A 16,925-nucleotide genomic window follows, 5' to 3' on the forward strand; every position below is an offset into this window, starting at 1 on the left:
TCCCTCCCCAATTTCTCCGCGTGAAAGATGGGAAGCCACCGCTGAAGAAGGGGAAGAGATAGAGAGAGAGAAGAGGAGGGAAGGGGCAACACCACCAAGAGAGGGGGCGGCGCAGCAGCAGGCCTACCCGCCGGAGCACGCATGCGACGATGGTCGCACGCGGCTCCATCGATTACATCTGCAGTGGTGCCCGTGAAGATCTCGCGCTTGCGGCGACAGTGAAGCACACTGGTGAGCCGACGCACACGGGAGGGAGCGGCGACGGCGTGGTAGCGAGCAATTGTTAGGAGGATCCACGCGCGTGATACACAGAGAGTCATCCGCGGCGACATGAATAGGTGAGTACCCCTTCTCCATGACTCTAAGGTTCTTAATATTGGGGATTTTTGGGATTTAGGGTTTCGGGTAAATGGGGAAATTCGGGTTTGCGTTAGGTCTCATAAAAAAAATGGTCGAATCCTCTCCTTCTCAATACTACCCGAGGCCAAAACCTGTCGATCTGCTCCCATACGGACCCCAAACCACACAAGTTCGTATGGGGGTAGATAAACACGATCAAACCGAAATAATTCGACTTTAAAAACATGAATGAGTGTCTAATCCAAGCCTAATTAGGGCTAATTCACATCAATTAAGCCTTAAACAGAAGCAATTAGGGTCTAAACATGCTTAATTGACAAAAATAGTACTAAACTTAATTAATTTGGGCCTAATTAACATGAGCCGAACCTAATTGACATCAATTAAACTTAAACATGATCATATATGACTCACCGATCATCAACATGGCTTAATCCGATCAAAATTAAGTCTAATTGACCACTAATGAGTGTCAACCGAACATGATAAAGCCTTAATAAAGTATAATTGGGTCTAATTAGGGTTAATGATTACTCTGGTACCATTGTTGAACATTATTAAGCCTTAATTAAGGAGATCATTAACCTGAAAACAAACACTAACTTAAACGGAAGCGTATGGATATGTAACTGCGTTCGGTGACGTCATTAGAGATTGACGGTGAGGTCGAAGAGTGTTGGTGTAGATATAGATGTTGTCGATGATGACGACGGCGGTGGTTTTCAAGTTGATTCAGCGTCTCGTTAGGATCAAAAAAAGTTTGTTAGTGGGCTTTGGAACCTCACAGGATTAGTTGTACACCGCTAGACGCCAAACCCCCTATTTATATAGTGCTGCTCGACTTAGAACCACAACCATATATTGGTTGCGCCTCCGATCATAATGTGTACGGAGACAGAACTCCCTCATCTTGACCTCCTTAGAGCATCTCCAACCGAGCCATCTTCCCACCCTCTATCCTATATTTGAGGAAAAAATAATGAAAATCGATCTCCAACCGACCCCCTTTATTTTAGGAGCCCTCAAATCTCCTCCCTCACCCCTACATCTAGGGGCTCCTCATCCGACCCCTCACCCGTGCTGTCGCGCCCGCGTACGACCCCTCCCGCTCCGCCGCACTGCCCCACGCCTGCCCGCCCGCGTTTCCCCGCACCTGCTCGCCCGCCCACGCTGCGTCGTCGCCCCCTCACCCGCCTGCCCGTGCCGTGGAGGCGTGGAGAGAGGGATCTCGAGAGAGGGAGGTCGGGGAGAGAGAAGGAGCGGGGAAAGAGAGAGAGCTCTGGCCAGTGTCGGGAGAGAGGCTCTGGAGAGAGAGGGAGAGAGAGGAGAGAGAGTTACTATATATTAATAAAATAGAGGTGATTCGAATATAAAGAGTCAAATATGAAGGGCTGGTTGAAATCTTCTGAAAAATAGAAAATAAAATTTGGATGAGGAGCCTCTAAATAAGAGAAATAAGGAGCTAAATATGAGTAGTCGGTTGACAAGTCTGTAGGCTGTGGTAGCTACCGATGCCCACCGCCCTCTTCCTGCACTTTTCATCCTCGAGGCTCTCCCAAGTTCCTGCCATCTTCCAACAGCACAGCCTGGGTGTCACCACGGCGGGCTCACTTCCCCTGTCTTCTTGCTCTGCTGCGGTCTCTAGGTTCTCCTCCCCTCGGTTCCATCTCCAGAGTTCAGGATTCCCCGGGCTCGACTTTGGATGGAGGCAGGCATCAGGGCCGACTCTTGAGAACCACGCGGTTTCTCTTTCCCCTACCAAGAAGATGTTTTAGCCTTTTTGGGTTTGGGCTTTGGGTTCTTGCTTGTGGGCGCTGCGGATTTGGGGACTCTACCGGGAGTGGCTTCGCGGTAGGATTGATTGGGAGGATTTTGGCTGTCTAGGAACTCTTTGGTGGGTCAGATTTGGGAGCTTTAGTTGGAGGAAAGCTCTTGGATTTTGCCTCTTGGTTGGTTTGAAGGAGGGTTCTGGGTTTGAAGTTGCCAATGGAGCCGCCGAGTGGGTTCTGGGTCTCTCTCTTGAGCTTCCTCAAGTTCTTGCCTTACTTCTGCGGCCTCCTCATCCTGGGATTCATCAAAGGTGACATGCTGCTCTACGCTCTTGGCTCATTTTGGTTTCTTTTTTATTCTCTGATGAGCTCAATTGGTGCATTTAGTTTGATTCGTGGTAAATTGTGAGGGCTATTTGTGGAACCATCGCACTTTCTTGTTGTAAGCTGTTTCTTGTTGTGGTTTCCTGTTCTGCTTTAGAGGGATGGTTGATTCCTTATTTCCTCTCTTTTCTTGGGAGAAATTAGTTAGGACCTAGGAGCGGTTTGAATAATTGGTGTGTTGTACTAATTTTAGATATGCTAGGACCAAACTGCTTTAACTTGGCTTGTATGATCACTTTGCAATCGGAGAAATTAGTCGATGAACTGATTGTCGACTTGCCTCCAGTTAACGGCGTTGATTTAATGGCTGATTATGCTTTTATTTTCCAACTTGGAAAAATCTCGGGGTGGATGTTCTTAGAACTGGCACCCTTTGGAGGCTAATCTCACAAAATAACCCCTTTTTATTTTCTCTAGAAGAATATATCAACTTCCCCAAACTTAGGCTTCAGGTCATATCTTGGTGGTTTGTGTGTGACTGCAAATTCAATTATTTACTGCAGCCAGGATGACATGTGGCTCCAAAACAACGGAGCAAATGTAATTTAACAGTTTTACAGATGAATGAGGAATGGTAGATTATTAATATATGTAGATTCTATGAATGCATTGCATTTGTGTTGCTAACACTTGCGTGTATATGGTGAGCTGCTGATGTATTCAATTTTGTTATGATTCTTTTTTAATCGTCAAACTCCGATATGATATGCAATTTCGTTCACACTATTTTGTCTGCCAGGCGTTTTGCTGTGCCCTTGGGCATGTCTTATTATGGCAATTGGACTATCTGCCCTAATCCTTGGCTTATGGCCCATGCATCTGATTTGGACATACTACTGCATTATCAGGTACAGTGTGCATCTTCTGCAATTCCATTTTTGGCAATGTCATTTAAGTACTAACCAAAGTGCTCAAATTTTGCGTCCTCCTTTTCTTGAAGGCAGAACTAAGCTGGTGGGACCTGTAGTAAAGCTTCTGCTTCTTATTGCTGCTACAGGAATCTTGATCCTATGGTTGATAGTTGGCATCCCGGGAAGCGTCTTTGTTGGATTAGTATATGGTTTTCTGGCACCCATAATGGCAACATTTGATGCAGTTGGAGAAGGCAAAGAAAAGCCATTTGTTCATTGTTTTGTGGTAGAATTTCTTTTTAATGATCAATTTTATTTGTTTAATTTTTTTATCTCTGTGTTTTTTGTTATCATTTCTTTTAGACATTTCTTGCCATTTCAAACTGCAGGATGGAACATGGAGTACTATCACTGGAAGCTGTACAGTAGTCAGGGATGTGAAAGACTTGCTTTTCCACTCCTATTTTTCAATTATGGACGACCTTCTTCTTCAGAAACCTCCTGATGGGAAGCCGTATGAGATAAGGTCTGTTCCTGTTCCTGTTTAGTATTCTTAACTTTACACCTCAAGATCATATACTTTTCTTGTTACTTTTCCTCTTTCTTCCTTTTAGCATATGGCTTTAAGCTTAATATGCAAGTAGCTCTCTTTTATGCTTGACTTGAGATAACACTTGCAGAAAAGCATGCATTCAAATGTTCCTTTTGAGTATTATAATCCTCAGATACAATGCTTTACATTTAGATGGCGCTTTTCTGATTAATCCTCACATTTTCCTTTGAAGAACAGTGAATAATAAACTGACATACATATTTTTCTTTTTTCCCAGATTGCTTGATATTCCTGGGGCGTTGATAGCAGCTGCATGTGGGCTCATACTTGATGGGATAATGTTCACATTAATTGCTTTCTACAAGTGCCCTGTGATGCTTTTCAAAGGATGGAACCGGCTAATCCAGGATATGATTGGGAGAGAAGGACCATTTCTAGAGACAGCTTGTGTGCCATTTGCTGGTCTAGCTATTCTTCTTTGGCCTTTTGCTGTAGTAGGAGCTGTTCTGGCATCCATCCTCTCCAGTATTCCTTTAGGTGCTTATGGTGCAGTTGTGGCTTATCAGGTATGACCGAGATTTCATTATTTTCAAGTTTAATGAATAATTATGATAGCTAGTGTGTATTCTCATTATAATTAAGAGTAAATATTTGTTGAGAAAGCAAGCATTGTCACCTAAAGGTGCATATTAATAGCTGATTTAACCTATAACTATTTGAAGTTCATGGAGCTTAATCTTGTTGATGTGCCAGGAATCCTCCCTTCTCAGGGGACTTGCCTATGTTGCCTCATCGGTGTCTATCTTTGATGAATATACGAATGATGTTCTCGACATGGCACCAGGGTCTTGCTTTCCAAGGTATAAATTATATTGCATGCCTTTGGTTTGTATGGTTATTAATTTGTCTTGTGCTGACGTTTGAAGTCTCTAGGTTTAAATATCGGGGCAGCAAGGATGACTCTTCACATGGTGGTAATTTATCTAGGCCAGCTTCATTCAACAAGGAGAAGCAAGAAGGAAAAAAACCGCCATCACGTGTTACTTCATTTAAGAACAGCATCGATGAGTTCAACCCATTCAACGTGATTCTTTCCTCCTAATAGTTCGCAGATCATACTAGTAAATTGCAACCCTATTGTCAATGGCACTGCAACTTTTCCTGACACAGCTTCACTTTTACAATCCAGTAGCTAAAGTGCATGCTTAGAATAGGTTATTCAACATTGTAATTGAACAATTCTTCCTACTATTAGTAATATGTAAACTTATGGGATCAGGACACTATAACTGAATGATACCATTATGCAGTTGCTGAACCACCTATTTGCCGAATGCAAGCTCCAGGGGGAGGCTTTGGTTAACAAAGGAGTGATAACAATGAAAGACATCGAAGAAACAAAGTCGGGCAAAGTTGGCAGTGGTGTTCTTAACGTTGGGCTACCAGCATATGTTATCCTTAATGCACTTCTTCGATCTGCAAAAGCTAATTATAACGGTCTAATCTTAAGTATGCACAACAAAAGAAGGCTTTCTTCCATTTGAAGGGTTATTATCACTTTAGCTTGACTTGCTTTGGAAAATATGCAGGCGATGTCTCCGAGGTCACATCTGACAATAGACCTAAAAGTACTTTCTTTGATTGGTTCTTTGACCCTCTAATGGTTATAAAAGAACAAATTCAAGCTGAGAATTTCACTGAAGAAGAGGAAGAATATCTGAAAATGCGAGTACTGTTGGTTGGTGACCCCAGTCGCCTCAAGGGCACTCTTCCTCATGTGCCATCATTGAATGAGCGTAAAAAAGCAGAAATAGACGCATTTGCTCGCAGGTACTGCCTCTCCTTTGGCCTTTGATTTTATGGATGAATAATTGAGATTTACTAATATTTCTGCTTCTACTCTGCTGTTGCAAGATTGCAAGGAATCACAAAATCAATATCAAGATATCCTACATCCAAGCGCCGTTTCGATGTCCTTGTGAAGGCACTCTTGTCAGAGCTCGAGAGGACGGTGGGTGGTAGCCACTCTGTCAATGGATCCCAACCACACCGGTTGAGAAGCTCCATAGCCCGGATGCTTAGCCAGAAATCCCTAGGAAAGACAACAAACATCAGAAATGAAGATCCAGAAGCGCAAATGACAGGATCTTCTCGCACTCCCTGATATAACGTAGTTTGACAACGCGGTGTATACTCGAACACATTTTAGTGTACAACAACCTTGCACTTGTTGTTTTCCAGCCATGTACGAACGAGTAGATGATGCGGCTTTGAGCTAGTTCTAACCGTTCTCTTTGTATGACTTGTATATTTTGTACACTACATATATGCAATGAAATGTTCACACTGTGGAAGCCCGGAAAGAAAACTAGCTGTTACTCTGGACCCTTGGGAGTCCCAGTTCAGATGGATAATTTTGTTCAAGTTTAAATGCGTGATGACCATTGCCAGTTGCTGCCATTTTGTTGCTCTTGGCTCTTGCAGCTCATGTTTTTTTTTTTTTTGGAACTCACACAAGACGTGACCAGTCAGGACTCAGGACTAGTCTTCTTACCGTGAAAATTATGACCGCAAATTGAAAGGATCCATAGCTCATGGATGAGACACTAAAAGTACATATGGTTGCATTGTATATTTTGTAACGGGTAAGTTGTAGCAGGAACATCATCGACTCATCCTCGGGCGGCAACGCAGTTGTCAAAAATGGCCCATGTAAAACCTAGCAAAAGAACGAACTGAGAGGGCTGACAGAACCGTGTAATAATGGCTATGACCAACAAAAACGCCATTAACAAATTACACACTTGGACATGTTTTACATGACAACAAGACAGGTTCAGCTACAACTCTGCAAAGCCCATCTTAGGGGCTAGCCTGAAGCTTACGCCGCATCAGGTGTATTAAGGCAAAAAACTGGAGCAGGGTCCGTGCTGCTTTCAGGCATCATGTTCAGCCTCAAACGCCATCCGCTGGCTGGCTATCAGGCACCACGATGTCATCATCCAAATCCTCTGTTTGCTTCTGCCTCGCCTTCTTATAGCTACTGGAACCCCGAAGGATAGAGCCAATGTGCAGCCCATCTTTGAGACTCCTCTGTGATCTGAACAAGTGGGAGGAAAACAACTCAGATGTCAGCAGGCTTCAGCTAAAGACGAGAAGAAAAGTAGTGCTATATATTGTGTAAAAGGCACAACAAAAGTAGTGCTATATCTTGTGTAAAAGTAGTGATCTGAACAAGTCGGTTGTCTTGACCATCTAAGGAGATTCTAGAAGACGGCTACTGTATAAAAGTAGTGCTATATCTTGTGTAAATCCATCACCCTCTCCCCACATTATACATCAAGGGATTATCATAACTTGGGCAATCACCATAGATAGTCAAATATGCAACAGTTATACCAGCTCGTCTATGTCAGTATGTCACAGCATGCTGATCTAAGGACTAAGGAAATGTGTAGTTCTGCTAATAACTATTTTCTCTTTACAAGTTAAGAGAACTTACAATGATACAGTGCCATCATCATCAGGCACTGCGCTTTCATCATAGGCTGCAGATGAAACACCTGTCAAAGGCACAATGAGCAGATCACTTTCACTTGTGGACCAGGATATCTGATGCAATGTAATGAAAATAATTCATGGGCATTTTAGCTGAATAACCAAGGAAGAAAACCTGCTCTAAGTAAATAGTAGAATGCTCCCGACACTAGGACCTAAATTAAGCAGAACTGTATGAACCTTTTAGCAGTCAGAGCACTAGAAATATTAATATGACATTCTGGAAATGTTAAAATCTAGCATTCCCAAGTATAGCATGAGAGGGGGGAAAAATGGAAGACAAATTCATCAATGCAGGTACTTTTAAAAAATATGAATATAACTTGCCCCTAGAAAAGCTTGTCTAACATCGGTTGAGATGGTTTTGATATATCCAACGAATGCCTCTAGAGTCACGCGTACATAGAGGGATACTAAAACGCACCGACAATGTGAAGAGAGACGAGGGATGACCAAACCTGACACGGGAAGAGTCCATAAAGATAGACTTGAAGAAATAAAATATCCCTAAAGAACTATCCATAGATAGAAGCATGTGGAAGTTAACAATCCACGTGCCAGAACTATAACTTATGCATCGGTCTCCTTATACCGTTATAACTTTTACTATTACTAATGCCTTTATTATTGTTGTTGTTGTTGTTGTTTTCTTATCATCCTTTTAATTGGATCTTGTGGGTTCTATCTCTAGCCTAACCCAACTTGTTTGGGACTAAAAGACTTTGTTATTGTGGTTGTTGTATAACTTGCCCCCAGTAGATGTTGGCTGATCAACTATCTAAAGGAGATACCACGCTTTCCCTAACTTTTGATATTTCACGCATTTATCCACCCCCAAGAAGTATAAATAGATAAACAACGAAAGGGACAAGATTTTAATTCGAAAGAATAAGTTAACACCCAACCAAGAGTATATGCAATCCACCAGAATGTTTGTCAACTATCTCATTGAGGTTCCCACCTGAGTCAGCAGATGTGGACGAATTATCTGATGATGCTTCCATGGCAGCCTTTGCACTCTTGGTGTCCAAAGCATCATCAGAGCCTTCACTGATAGCATCATTGAATATTGCACCTGAGCCAGCCTTCCTACTCTCTTTTTTGGATTTGTCACTAGTCTGCTCATACCTTTTTCTCGGAACTTTCCGTACTGCAACTCTATATCGGTTAGCATTTTGTGGTGTGCCCTCTGTGCTGTCACTTGATGCTGGTGGGCTCATTGAAAAGCTCTTCACAAGTTTGCTTACAGCATTGGGATTTGGACCTGCCCTTCTATTGATAGACTCATCATGGTTTCTACTCTTAGCATAAGGCTTTGTCTGAGAAGCGGACTCCCTTTGTCCTTTGCTCATATGTGCATGATCCTCATCGATTGGCAAATTGTCCTGACTATCAACATTACTTTGATGGAGCTTCTTTTCAAGAGTGCTACCACATGTGGCATCTTCAGGCTCCTGTAGCATCATACTGGCATTCTGAGTAACTTTATCGTTATTCTCTTTTCCACTGTCCTGCCCCATTGTTCCTTTCTGTACAACAGAATGCTGAGAATCTTGGGTACCAATATCAATGTCTTGATGATCACAATTAGGATTCTCCTTTTCAGCAGCAGGATCTTCCAAGTTAGATTTTCTTTTTCTCTTCTTTTTCTCCTTACTTTTCTTCAAATTCTCAAATTCTCTGGTCATGTTTTCTGCTGGAACAGATGGCACAGCCACTTCACTAGTACCAAAATGATCGGTTAAGCTAGTTTTGTCTGTAGGAGGAAGAGATTCTAGAATATCATTTGGTTCAATGGTACCAGTACCTTGTTTTCTTTTGTTCTTCCTTTTATTCTTCATTTCGATTGCATTTTCATCTTCATTGTTTTGTTTGTTTTCTGCAGAAACTGATGGATTATTCATCTTGCTACAGCTAAAATGATCAAGGAAATTGATTTCATCACTAGCAGGATGAACCATGTTATGATAATTTTGTTGAACAGCGTCAGCAGAATTTTTAGGACTAACCATACCCTGTTCAGCCCTGGAGTTCGTCAAATCTGCATTGGAACCATGTTCAAGAGCAGAATCCCGACTCTGAAGTTCAGAGTTTGAAGATTTCTTCCTTCCCTTACGAGCATTAGGGCTGGCAGGTTTGAGAGTTGTGGCATCTTTCTGAACTACTGGCAACTCTGTTGGAGCACTGGCTGCATTTTCATTATCATGGGTCCCAGCGATGTCAGTTAATTCATCCTGGCTATCCTTAGCTAAGTGTCTCTCATGCCCATGGGTAGAATTATAAGTTTCTTGTATTATATGAACCTGAGCCTTGGAAGACCTTTTGCCTTTCTGCTGTACTTTTCCAACAGTAATTGAAGGAGCGTCAATTACAGAACCTCCTGGAACCAAATCTGCCTGGGTAGCATCAGCTCCCTTCAAGTCCTCTGTCACAACCTGGTTGACTTGCTCGTCCGAAGATTGAGTAGCCTTACCATACTTTGACGGAACCTGCTTTAAGGAAATATTCTTTCTCTGACGCTTAGTAGCTTTGGGCTTTTCATCGGCTTGTGCTACTATATCTCCAGTTAAAATATCCTTAAGATCACTTGTTTTGTCAGTGAACCTCAAAGAATCAAACTCTCTTAATTCTGTATTAGAATCTTCTTCAGGCACACCACTTGAATAATGAGATGAGTCAATCATGGTTGACAGCACTTTCAATTCTTTACCCTTAGACTTCTTATGGCTAGGTGAGCTAACGGGCACATCAGAGTGAACTGCTGCTGGATATTTTGGAGGTAATGTTGCTCTAAGACCAACTTTAACTCTAGTGGATTCAGGAAGTCCAAGTGCATTCTGATTGCTGCTTAGGTGAGTTTGTCCTGTTAACAGATCTCCATCCAAATCCATACTTAAGCTGTCTGTGGATCTAAGATCTGCCAACACCTCATCAATCACTTTAGCCGCTGCTCCATCCAGGATTTCATCAAGCTTCTTGTGGTCACTAACTATTGTTCCTTCTGTAGTGCCTTGTGCTGTTTGCTTGGCATCTAGAGGAGCGGCATTTGTGTTTTGTATCAAGCTTACATGTGTAGCAAATCCAGACGATTTCATCAGATCTTGAGAAGGATCAACCCCCTTTGAGGATTCTGAGTTGTGTCTTCTCTTTTTCTTTCGCTTTCTATCACCAGTTGGATTTTCTAGTATACCTGAATTCCCTTGCTGCACATTGCTTGAGATCTGTCGCATAGAAGGGTCATGGACAATCTCCCTTTCAGTAGAAACAATATCTGATTTTGCTGCATTCTCTCTATACCCACACATATCTTTTTCACCAGCAGTTTCCATGGAAGCCATGTCAACAGAACTAACCTTCTTTGCTTTCTTACGCTTCTTCTCTTGAGAAGTATTATCATTTGTATGCCTCTTCTCCAAGGCATTTGTACTTTTGCTATCTTTCTCCATGTTGCTTGTTTCAACTACACCTTCATCATGACTTTCCTCATTGTGTTTATGTTGTTTGATTTTCTCATGATTATCCCCTCCATCCCAAGGGGGGTTGCTTCCCTTCATAGTTTTTCCTATTCCTTTTGTAGTTTTTCCTTCACTAGCTACAACATCAGCTGTAGAATTAGCAGTATCTCCAACAGAAGGATTTCTGTATCCTGTATGCACAAGATCAACATTCTCTTGTTCAGAAATTAGACCAGTAGATGCATGAGCATCACTCACAAGCTGAACATGTTCTCCCCCCTGGCTTCCATTATTGAGTTGTGATGATGAAAGAGGCGCATTGGATGCTCTGACTATAGGTTCATCCCCGGTAGTCCATTCAACATTATATGCATCCTCATCTGGATTAAAAAAGGAAAATTAATATATATGTATATATATAAGTAGCAATCAAAACACTCTCCAAATACGTCGCTAACCAAAGACATGAGAAGGTGGATTTATAGTTTTCAAATATTTTGGAAATTATAGAGCATGCTGAGCATTTTTGGTCCAAGAAAATCCTTAAACCAATTTTGCATTATTTGTTCAGCACATGTATCAAAGCCAAATATTTAACACAAAGACACAATTTGGATAAATCAAGCATATCATTGAAATCTTTGCGATTGAATTCAAGCACAAAGAACGCCGCATGGTGCATAGCATCTCATGATTAAACCTCCACGTGCATTTCAGTAGATAAGAGTATTGTATCGTCTAATGCCGCATGGATATATTACCTTGTAGCCCTTGGCTCTCTTTGTGAGGCAGAACTTCGCCTGCGGATTTTGATAACTCCACTGCCCCAGTTGATGGTTTTGTCACTTCTTGAGCAGAAATAGCTTCCGAAGGAGCCAATTGACGCCTTTTCCTTTTCTTCTTCTTTCCAACAGTGCTTGGGTTTTCCAGATGGATAGAACCCTCAAGTAAATTTTCATGGACTTCTTGCCGAAAAGAAGTATTTAAAAGATCCCCATGAGAAGTAGTGTCCCTTTTTAGTGGAGCCCTACTTGATTTATTCACATCTCTGGTATCAGACTCATTATCTGCTCTAATAGAATCTACAGCTGATGTGTTGAAAGAACCAGTCCTCCTAGCCTTTTTACGCTTCTTTTCTTGAGAAAGATCTTCCACTGCATGTATCTCTTTCAACATTTCCTCCTCTACCCTGACTTGCTTGTTGTCAGAAACAGAAACACCAACATCTTGGTCTCCATCACCATGCAAAATGTCTTCCTTTCTCACGTGCACCTCCTCTACAACATGTGGTATATTATTTTGATTTGAAGATTCATTTCGATTAGCATGTTTTATCTGGCGATTGCAACTCTTTGCTTTATCAATAACTGGACCAGATCCTGCTTGTGCATCACTCGCCAGAGTTACTGCTTCATTCTTCTTTATTTCAGTGTTTAGCTGTGATGAGGATGGCAACACGACATCATTTGGCACTGCATCATGTGCGTGAACATTATTCAACACTGCAGAATCATCACCACCTTCAAAAGAAATCATAGAAATAATTCAATGTTACAATGACTAGAGGTTGTACAAAAGAGGGATTAGATAATATTAGCTTCGATAAAATAACAACTTCAACCCCACACCTCAAGGGTCAAGACTCAAGACAACTACTAACTACATGCTTTTTTCTTATTAAAAAACTGCATACACATTGAAGAGACGTTTAATCATGAAATAAGACAACTCATTGCATAACATGCCTGTGGAGTTTTAGCTTCTGCTAGGTGAGAAACACCTTTTGATTGATCTTGATGCAAGAAACATGCAACAAAGTTCCACTTTGGAAACACACAAATTTGGATGTGCAATTCAACTGCATGGCGTAAGCATACTGGTAACATATTTAGCAGCAAAAGGTAAATTAAAAGAAGCCGTAATGTTAACTTGGCACGTTTTATATGCCACGGTTGATTCTTACGGTGTACCTTCAAGCCGTTGAGGAAGCACATCACTAGCAATTTCTGATATTGTCGCAGGCAGCTCCATAACACGCTTCTCTGCATGAATTCCAAGACGACCTTCACTCGATTTCCTTTCATTGAATGCTGGAGTGTCTTGGCAGCAGTGTGTGGCCGCCGCCGCCGCCACCGCTGCCATCTTGACATGAAGAAAGCATCCACCCTTGATTCTGGTGAAGGCACTTGTCACTGTCATCAAATCAGAGAGGTGATACAATGCACCCTTCCGGCGGACCTGATGAAAAGCAAACACTTTTAGAAGTGTGCATTATCCTTTGCAAGGTTCCAAGATAATAACTTGGTAAAGGCTAGATAGCTAGTTACTCCCTCGATCATTAGTAACCGACATTTTGACCTTATGCTTTTGGTTCACAGAAAGAGACGTTTTGCATGTATTATGTTTTGGCCCCTTGGGCCCCTGTTTTGACAGTAAACAGTAGGGAAAAATCCTACTATGGTATATATTATATTAAAAAAAGGAGGACAAACAAACAAAAAGGAGGGATTGTACAAAGGGAGGGGGGGGGGGGGCTAGGGGAGCGAAGAGAGCTAGGCAGACACTAGGGGTCTCAAGGTCAGAGACAACCTAAAGGATTGAACAGACACCTCATTTACAAAGGACACTTTCCAGCTAGAAAAGGAAACAACCGAGTTTCTAAAAATGGCATCATTTCTCGCTTTCCAAATAGAACAAGCTGTGATAATAAAGATCTCCATGAAGAACGGATGAAGGAAGTCTCTCTTGGCGTTGATCAACATATGGAAGATGTGAAGCTATTTGTCCCAAGCCATGTTGACATGAGTCCAGCACCTGGTAGCAAAAGGGCACTCAAAGAAGAGATGGAAGGCTATTTCTTCCACTCTACCATTGCAGAGCATACAGTTGTAGTTATTTCCTTCAATTTTAAGCCTTTTTCCTTTTCAGAAGGTTTCTAGTATTTACTCTATCCATGAAGTAGCCAGGTGAAGACTTTCAGTTTTCTGCTGCATTTGGATTTCCAGATCCAACTAAAAGGCGAAGGTGGTTGAATCCCCTTGAAAATAAAATTATAGAACTTGTTTGCTGTGTAGTCTCCGGAGCCCTGTATATATTGCCAAACATTTGTATTGCTGTGTGAATTCCTGGAAAGCTTGCTCTGAGATAGGGGTGTTGAAATGCCTGTACACTGTCATATCTTGTCTGAAATCTACTATAGAGATGTCTTCATTCGTAGCAAAAGAGAATAGCCTTGGGAGTCGGATTCTGTTTTCATTCTTAGCATAAGAGAATAGCCTTGGGAGTCGGATTCTGAGGATAGAATTATTCCAGACGTCATTCCAGAGTAGGATAGAGTTACCATTCCCTATTGAGCAACTGGCAACGCCTCTGTAGTGATCGACAAATTTTAAAATGTCCTTCCACCAGAAAGAGCCATTTGTAATGTCCAGATGGGGAACTTGTCCATTTGAGTAGTGAACATTCCGGATCAACTTTACCCAAGGAAGATCATGCTTGTTGTAGAACTTATGCAAGTGCTTAAGAAGGAGGGCTTCATTTTGAATTGTGAGATTGATAACTCCCAAGCCACCTTCAGACTTTATCCCAAGCCACGAAAGCCTTTTTAGAAGAATTAATTCAGCACCCCTCCAAAGACAGTGTTTCCTTGCTCTATCTATTGTTTGGATAACTGTTGAAGGAAGATGAAGAGTGCACATAGTGTAAGTGGGCAAAGCTGAGAGAACTGAGTTAACCATTTCTAACCCTTGGGCCCCTGTTGATACAAGTGCCCATCATAATGGCAACGATGACTTTCCAAAGGTCACCAGGAATTACCGTGGGGCAATAACTAATAACTACATTTAGTTAGTCCAACCAACACGGAAGAAGCTACCTTTCCAAACGAGAAGAGTTTTTATTTCCTTTGAAATACCAAGGGACAGGAATTAATAGGGATAATATTGTCACAACAAGGTAATAATTAGCCCAAACTTGGTGTGTGGAATGCGGCTAAAACTGAGCTATTCCTCACAGGAGGGAGCATATCGAAGTCCAGAATACTATGTCACTCAATGCAGAACTACAGGAAAAGGAAATGAGTATGATGACTCATGACCACCAGAATAAAAATATATATCTTTCTGAGATTTAAAGGAACTGCCACGTTTCCCATCACCAAAAAAATGCCAGTCTATGGAACCTCATCATATTTTTTATATTTTAAGATCCATACAAATCAAAACATGACATTCTAAAATCAGAAATTTGCATGCTCAGTTATGCCAAATTATGAAACCCCCATGAGATCACCACTCGTTTGACTAAGTTACTGTGTTACACACTTACAAAGTTACACCAACTGACTTAGCATGCAGTACATATGATGCCAGTTTGTTCACATGTGGTACAATAGATAGCAATTGCACCACATTGTGCTCCAAGATGCTGTCATCTCATGCATTTCATGATTCAAATAGTGTGGGGGTGAAAACACAGCATCAAAGCAGATGGCAGATTACGTAGAAGAACCACCCCATCCATTACCCAAAACTATAGCACATTTGACGTCAAGGTTTATGGAGAGATCTCATTCACAGCCTCACAGGGAAACTACACATGACAGCTACTCCCACACCAACTCAACGAATCCTCCCAAGTCCAAACAGCCCATAGAAATGGGTGAATCTGACACGAACTACGCACACTTCATTTGACATTGAGGAATCCATCACCACTCCTTGGCAGCATTTCTACAACCCTCACTGACTAAACACCTGATCACCCACCGAGTAACTCAATAAAACCTTGGACACGCTAATTAATACAAAACAACTGTGCCCGAAATAAAAATACATCTAAGAGACATTGATAATCCTATTACAATCACAAAACGTCACTGGAAAAATAAACAACGATCAGAGGCGCGAAATAGCACCTGGAAGGACTTGACGGCGACGGGGCCGAGGTCGGAGAAGGCGGCAGCATGCTCCCCGGCCACCAGCGCTGCGCAGAGATCAACACACGAATCAGTTGCGGCTCCCCGCGGTTAGAAGGGGAGGAGGAGAGGCGTCACGGCTCACGGGCGTACACTTTAGGTGGCGGATGGTGGTGTCGGGGGCAACGAGCAGGGCGAGGCGGGTGCCGAGGTCGGTGTCGAGGAAGAGGGAGACAGGGCCGTCTCCTCCGCCGGCGGAGTGCGCCGTCGGCGTCCGCGGCCGCGGCTGCGGCGACGGCGGGGCAGCCATAGAGCGTGAGCGGCCGCCTCTAGTGGGCAGGGGGGAGGGTGCGGACTGCGGAGAGGGAAGGCAGAACGGCGTGGGGGGTTTTATTGGGTTAAGTCTAATTTCTAGCCCGAGCCGTGGTATTGCAATCCCACAGTTTTTAATAAAGTGGATCGACTGTTTAGAGATGAAAACGGACAGTAATGTCATAAAAAACCTAAACTGTTTTTATTTTTATATTCTTTAAAAACGGAATCAAAAATAAAAAACCAGAAACGGATATAAACTCAAAAATATCGGGATAACGAAAACGAATCAATCCAAATAAAAATACGTTAGTATAAACCGAGAATCAATAATTTAAACCGGTAACATCAACCTATAGAACCACATAATGATATAAGTATCAACTAAAAATACATCCATCATATCATAACTCGAGTATTTGACACAACACACAGTCACACACTAGCACACGGTCACACATGTTACGATAATAACTTTCAGACTACATCTCATTAGCATTATTCATCATGATTCATATCTGGATCACTTCATGTATCTTTTTTCTCCTTATTATGCTTAGCATTTGTTCTGGACACAAACATCTAGTATAACAGTATGTAAGCGGTAAGTCTAGTGGAGAGTCTAGATCACAATTCACAAGATTGACCCTTCTCTGATGGGTGGTATTGTCGGCATCAACGGGGGACGGTGGCCGAGAGAGAGCTGTGGCGCGCAACTAGGGTTGGAGGTGGCGCATGTGCATGAGCTTGGACGACATCAGCAGGTCG

The 16,925-nt window shown here is 42.2% G+C and overlaps 2 protein-coding genes across 5 annotated transcripts; one reads left to right on the forward strand and one right to left on the reverse strand.

The window, feature by feature from the left end:
- Positions 1-1,873: 1,873 nt before the first annotated feature.
- Positions 1,874-6,271, forward strand: LOC133888329 (uncharacterized membrane protein At3g27390-like). 2 transcript variants are annotated; one of them, XM_062328524.1, is made up of 10 exons: positions 1,874-2,440; positions 3,253-3,361; positions 3,458-3,650; positions 3,754-3,890; positions 4,195-4,483; positions 4,671-4,777; positions 4,851-5,001; positions 5,228-5,426; positions 5,507-5,747; positions 5,832-6,271. In XM_062328524.1, exons 1-10 carry the CDS (start codon positions 2,347-2,349, stop codon positions 6,079-6,081), a joined length of 1,770 nt encoding a protein of 589 aa, XP_062184508.1. In that variant the 5' UTR covers positions 1,874-2,346; the 3' UTR covers positions 6,082-6,271. The 2 variants fall into 2 exon arrangements, with proteins under 2 accessions (XP_062184508.1, XP_062184509.1); XM_062328525.1 differs by having other exon boundaries at positions 2,422-2,440; positions 3,454-3,650.
- A 247-nt stretch (positions 6,272-6,518) lies between these two features.
- Positions 6,519-16,221, reverse strand: LOC133888155 (uncharacterized). Of its 3 annotated transcripts, XM_062328300.1 has the most exons (8): positions 15,999-16,221; positions 15,846-15,913; positions 12,901-13,168; positions 11,692-12,450; positions 9,490-11,310; positions 8,437-9,354; positions 7,420-7,480; positions 6,519-7,017 (listed from the first exon to the last, which is right to left on the reverse strand). In XM_062328300.1, the coding sequence occupies exons 1-8, from the start codon at positions 16,153-16,155 to the stop codon at positions 6,873-6,875; spliced, it is 4,197 nt and encodes a 1,398-aa protein (XP_062184284.1). In that variant the 5' UTR covers positions 16,156-16,221; the 3' UTR covers positions 6,519-6,872. The 3 variants fall into 3 exon arrangements, with proteins under 3 accessions (XP_062184284.1, XP_062184283.1, XP_062184282.1); XM_062328299.1 differs by having other exon boundaries at positions 8,437-11,310; positions 11,692-12,402; XM_062328298.1 differs by having other exon boundaries at positions 8,437-11,310.
- Between the last annotated feature and the right edge of the window lie 704 nt (positions 16,222-16,925).

Source organism: Phragmites australis, chromosome 13 (assembly GCF_958298935.1).
Source record: "Phragmites australis chromosome 13, lpPhrAust1.1, whole genome shotgun sequence".
NCBI lineage: Eukaryota > Viridiplantae > Streptophyta > Magnoliopsida > Poales > Poaceae > Phragmites > Phragmites australis.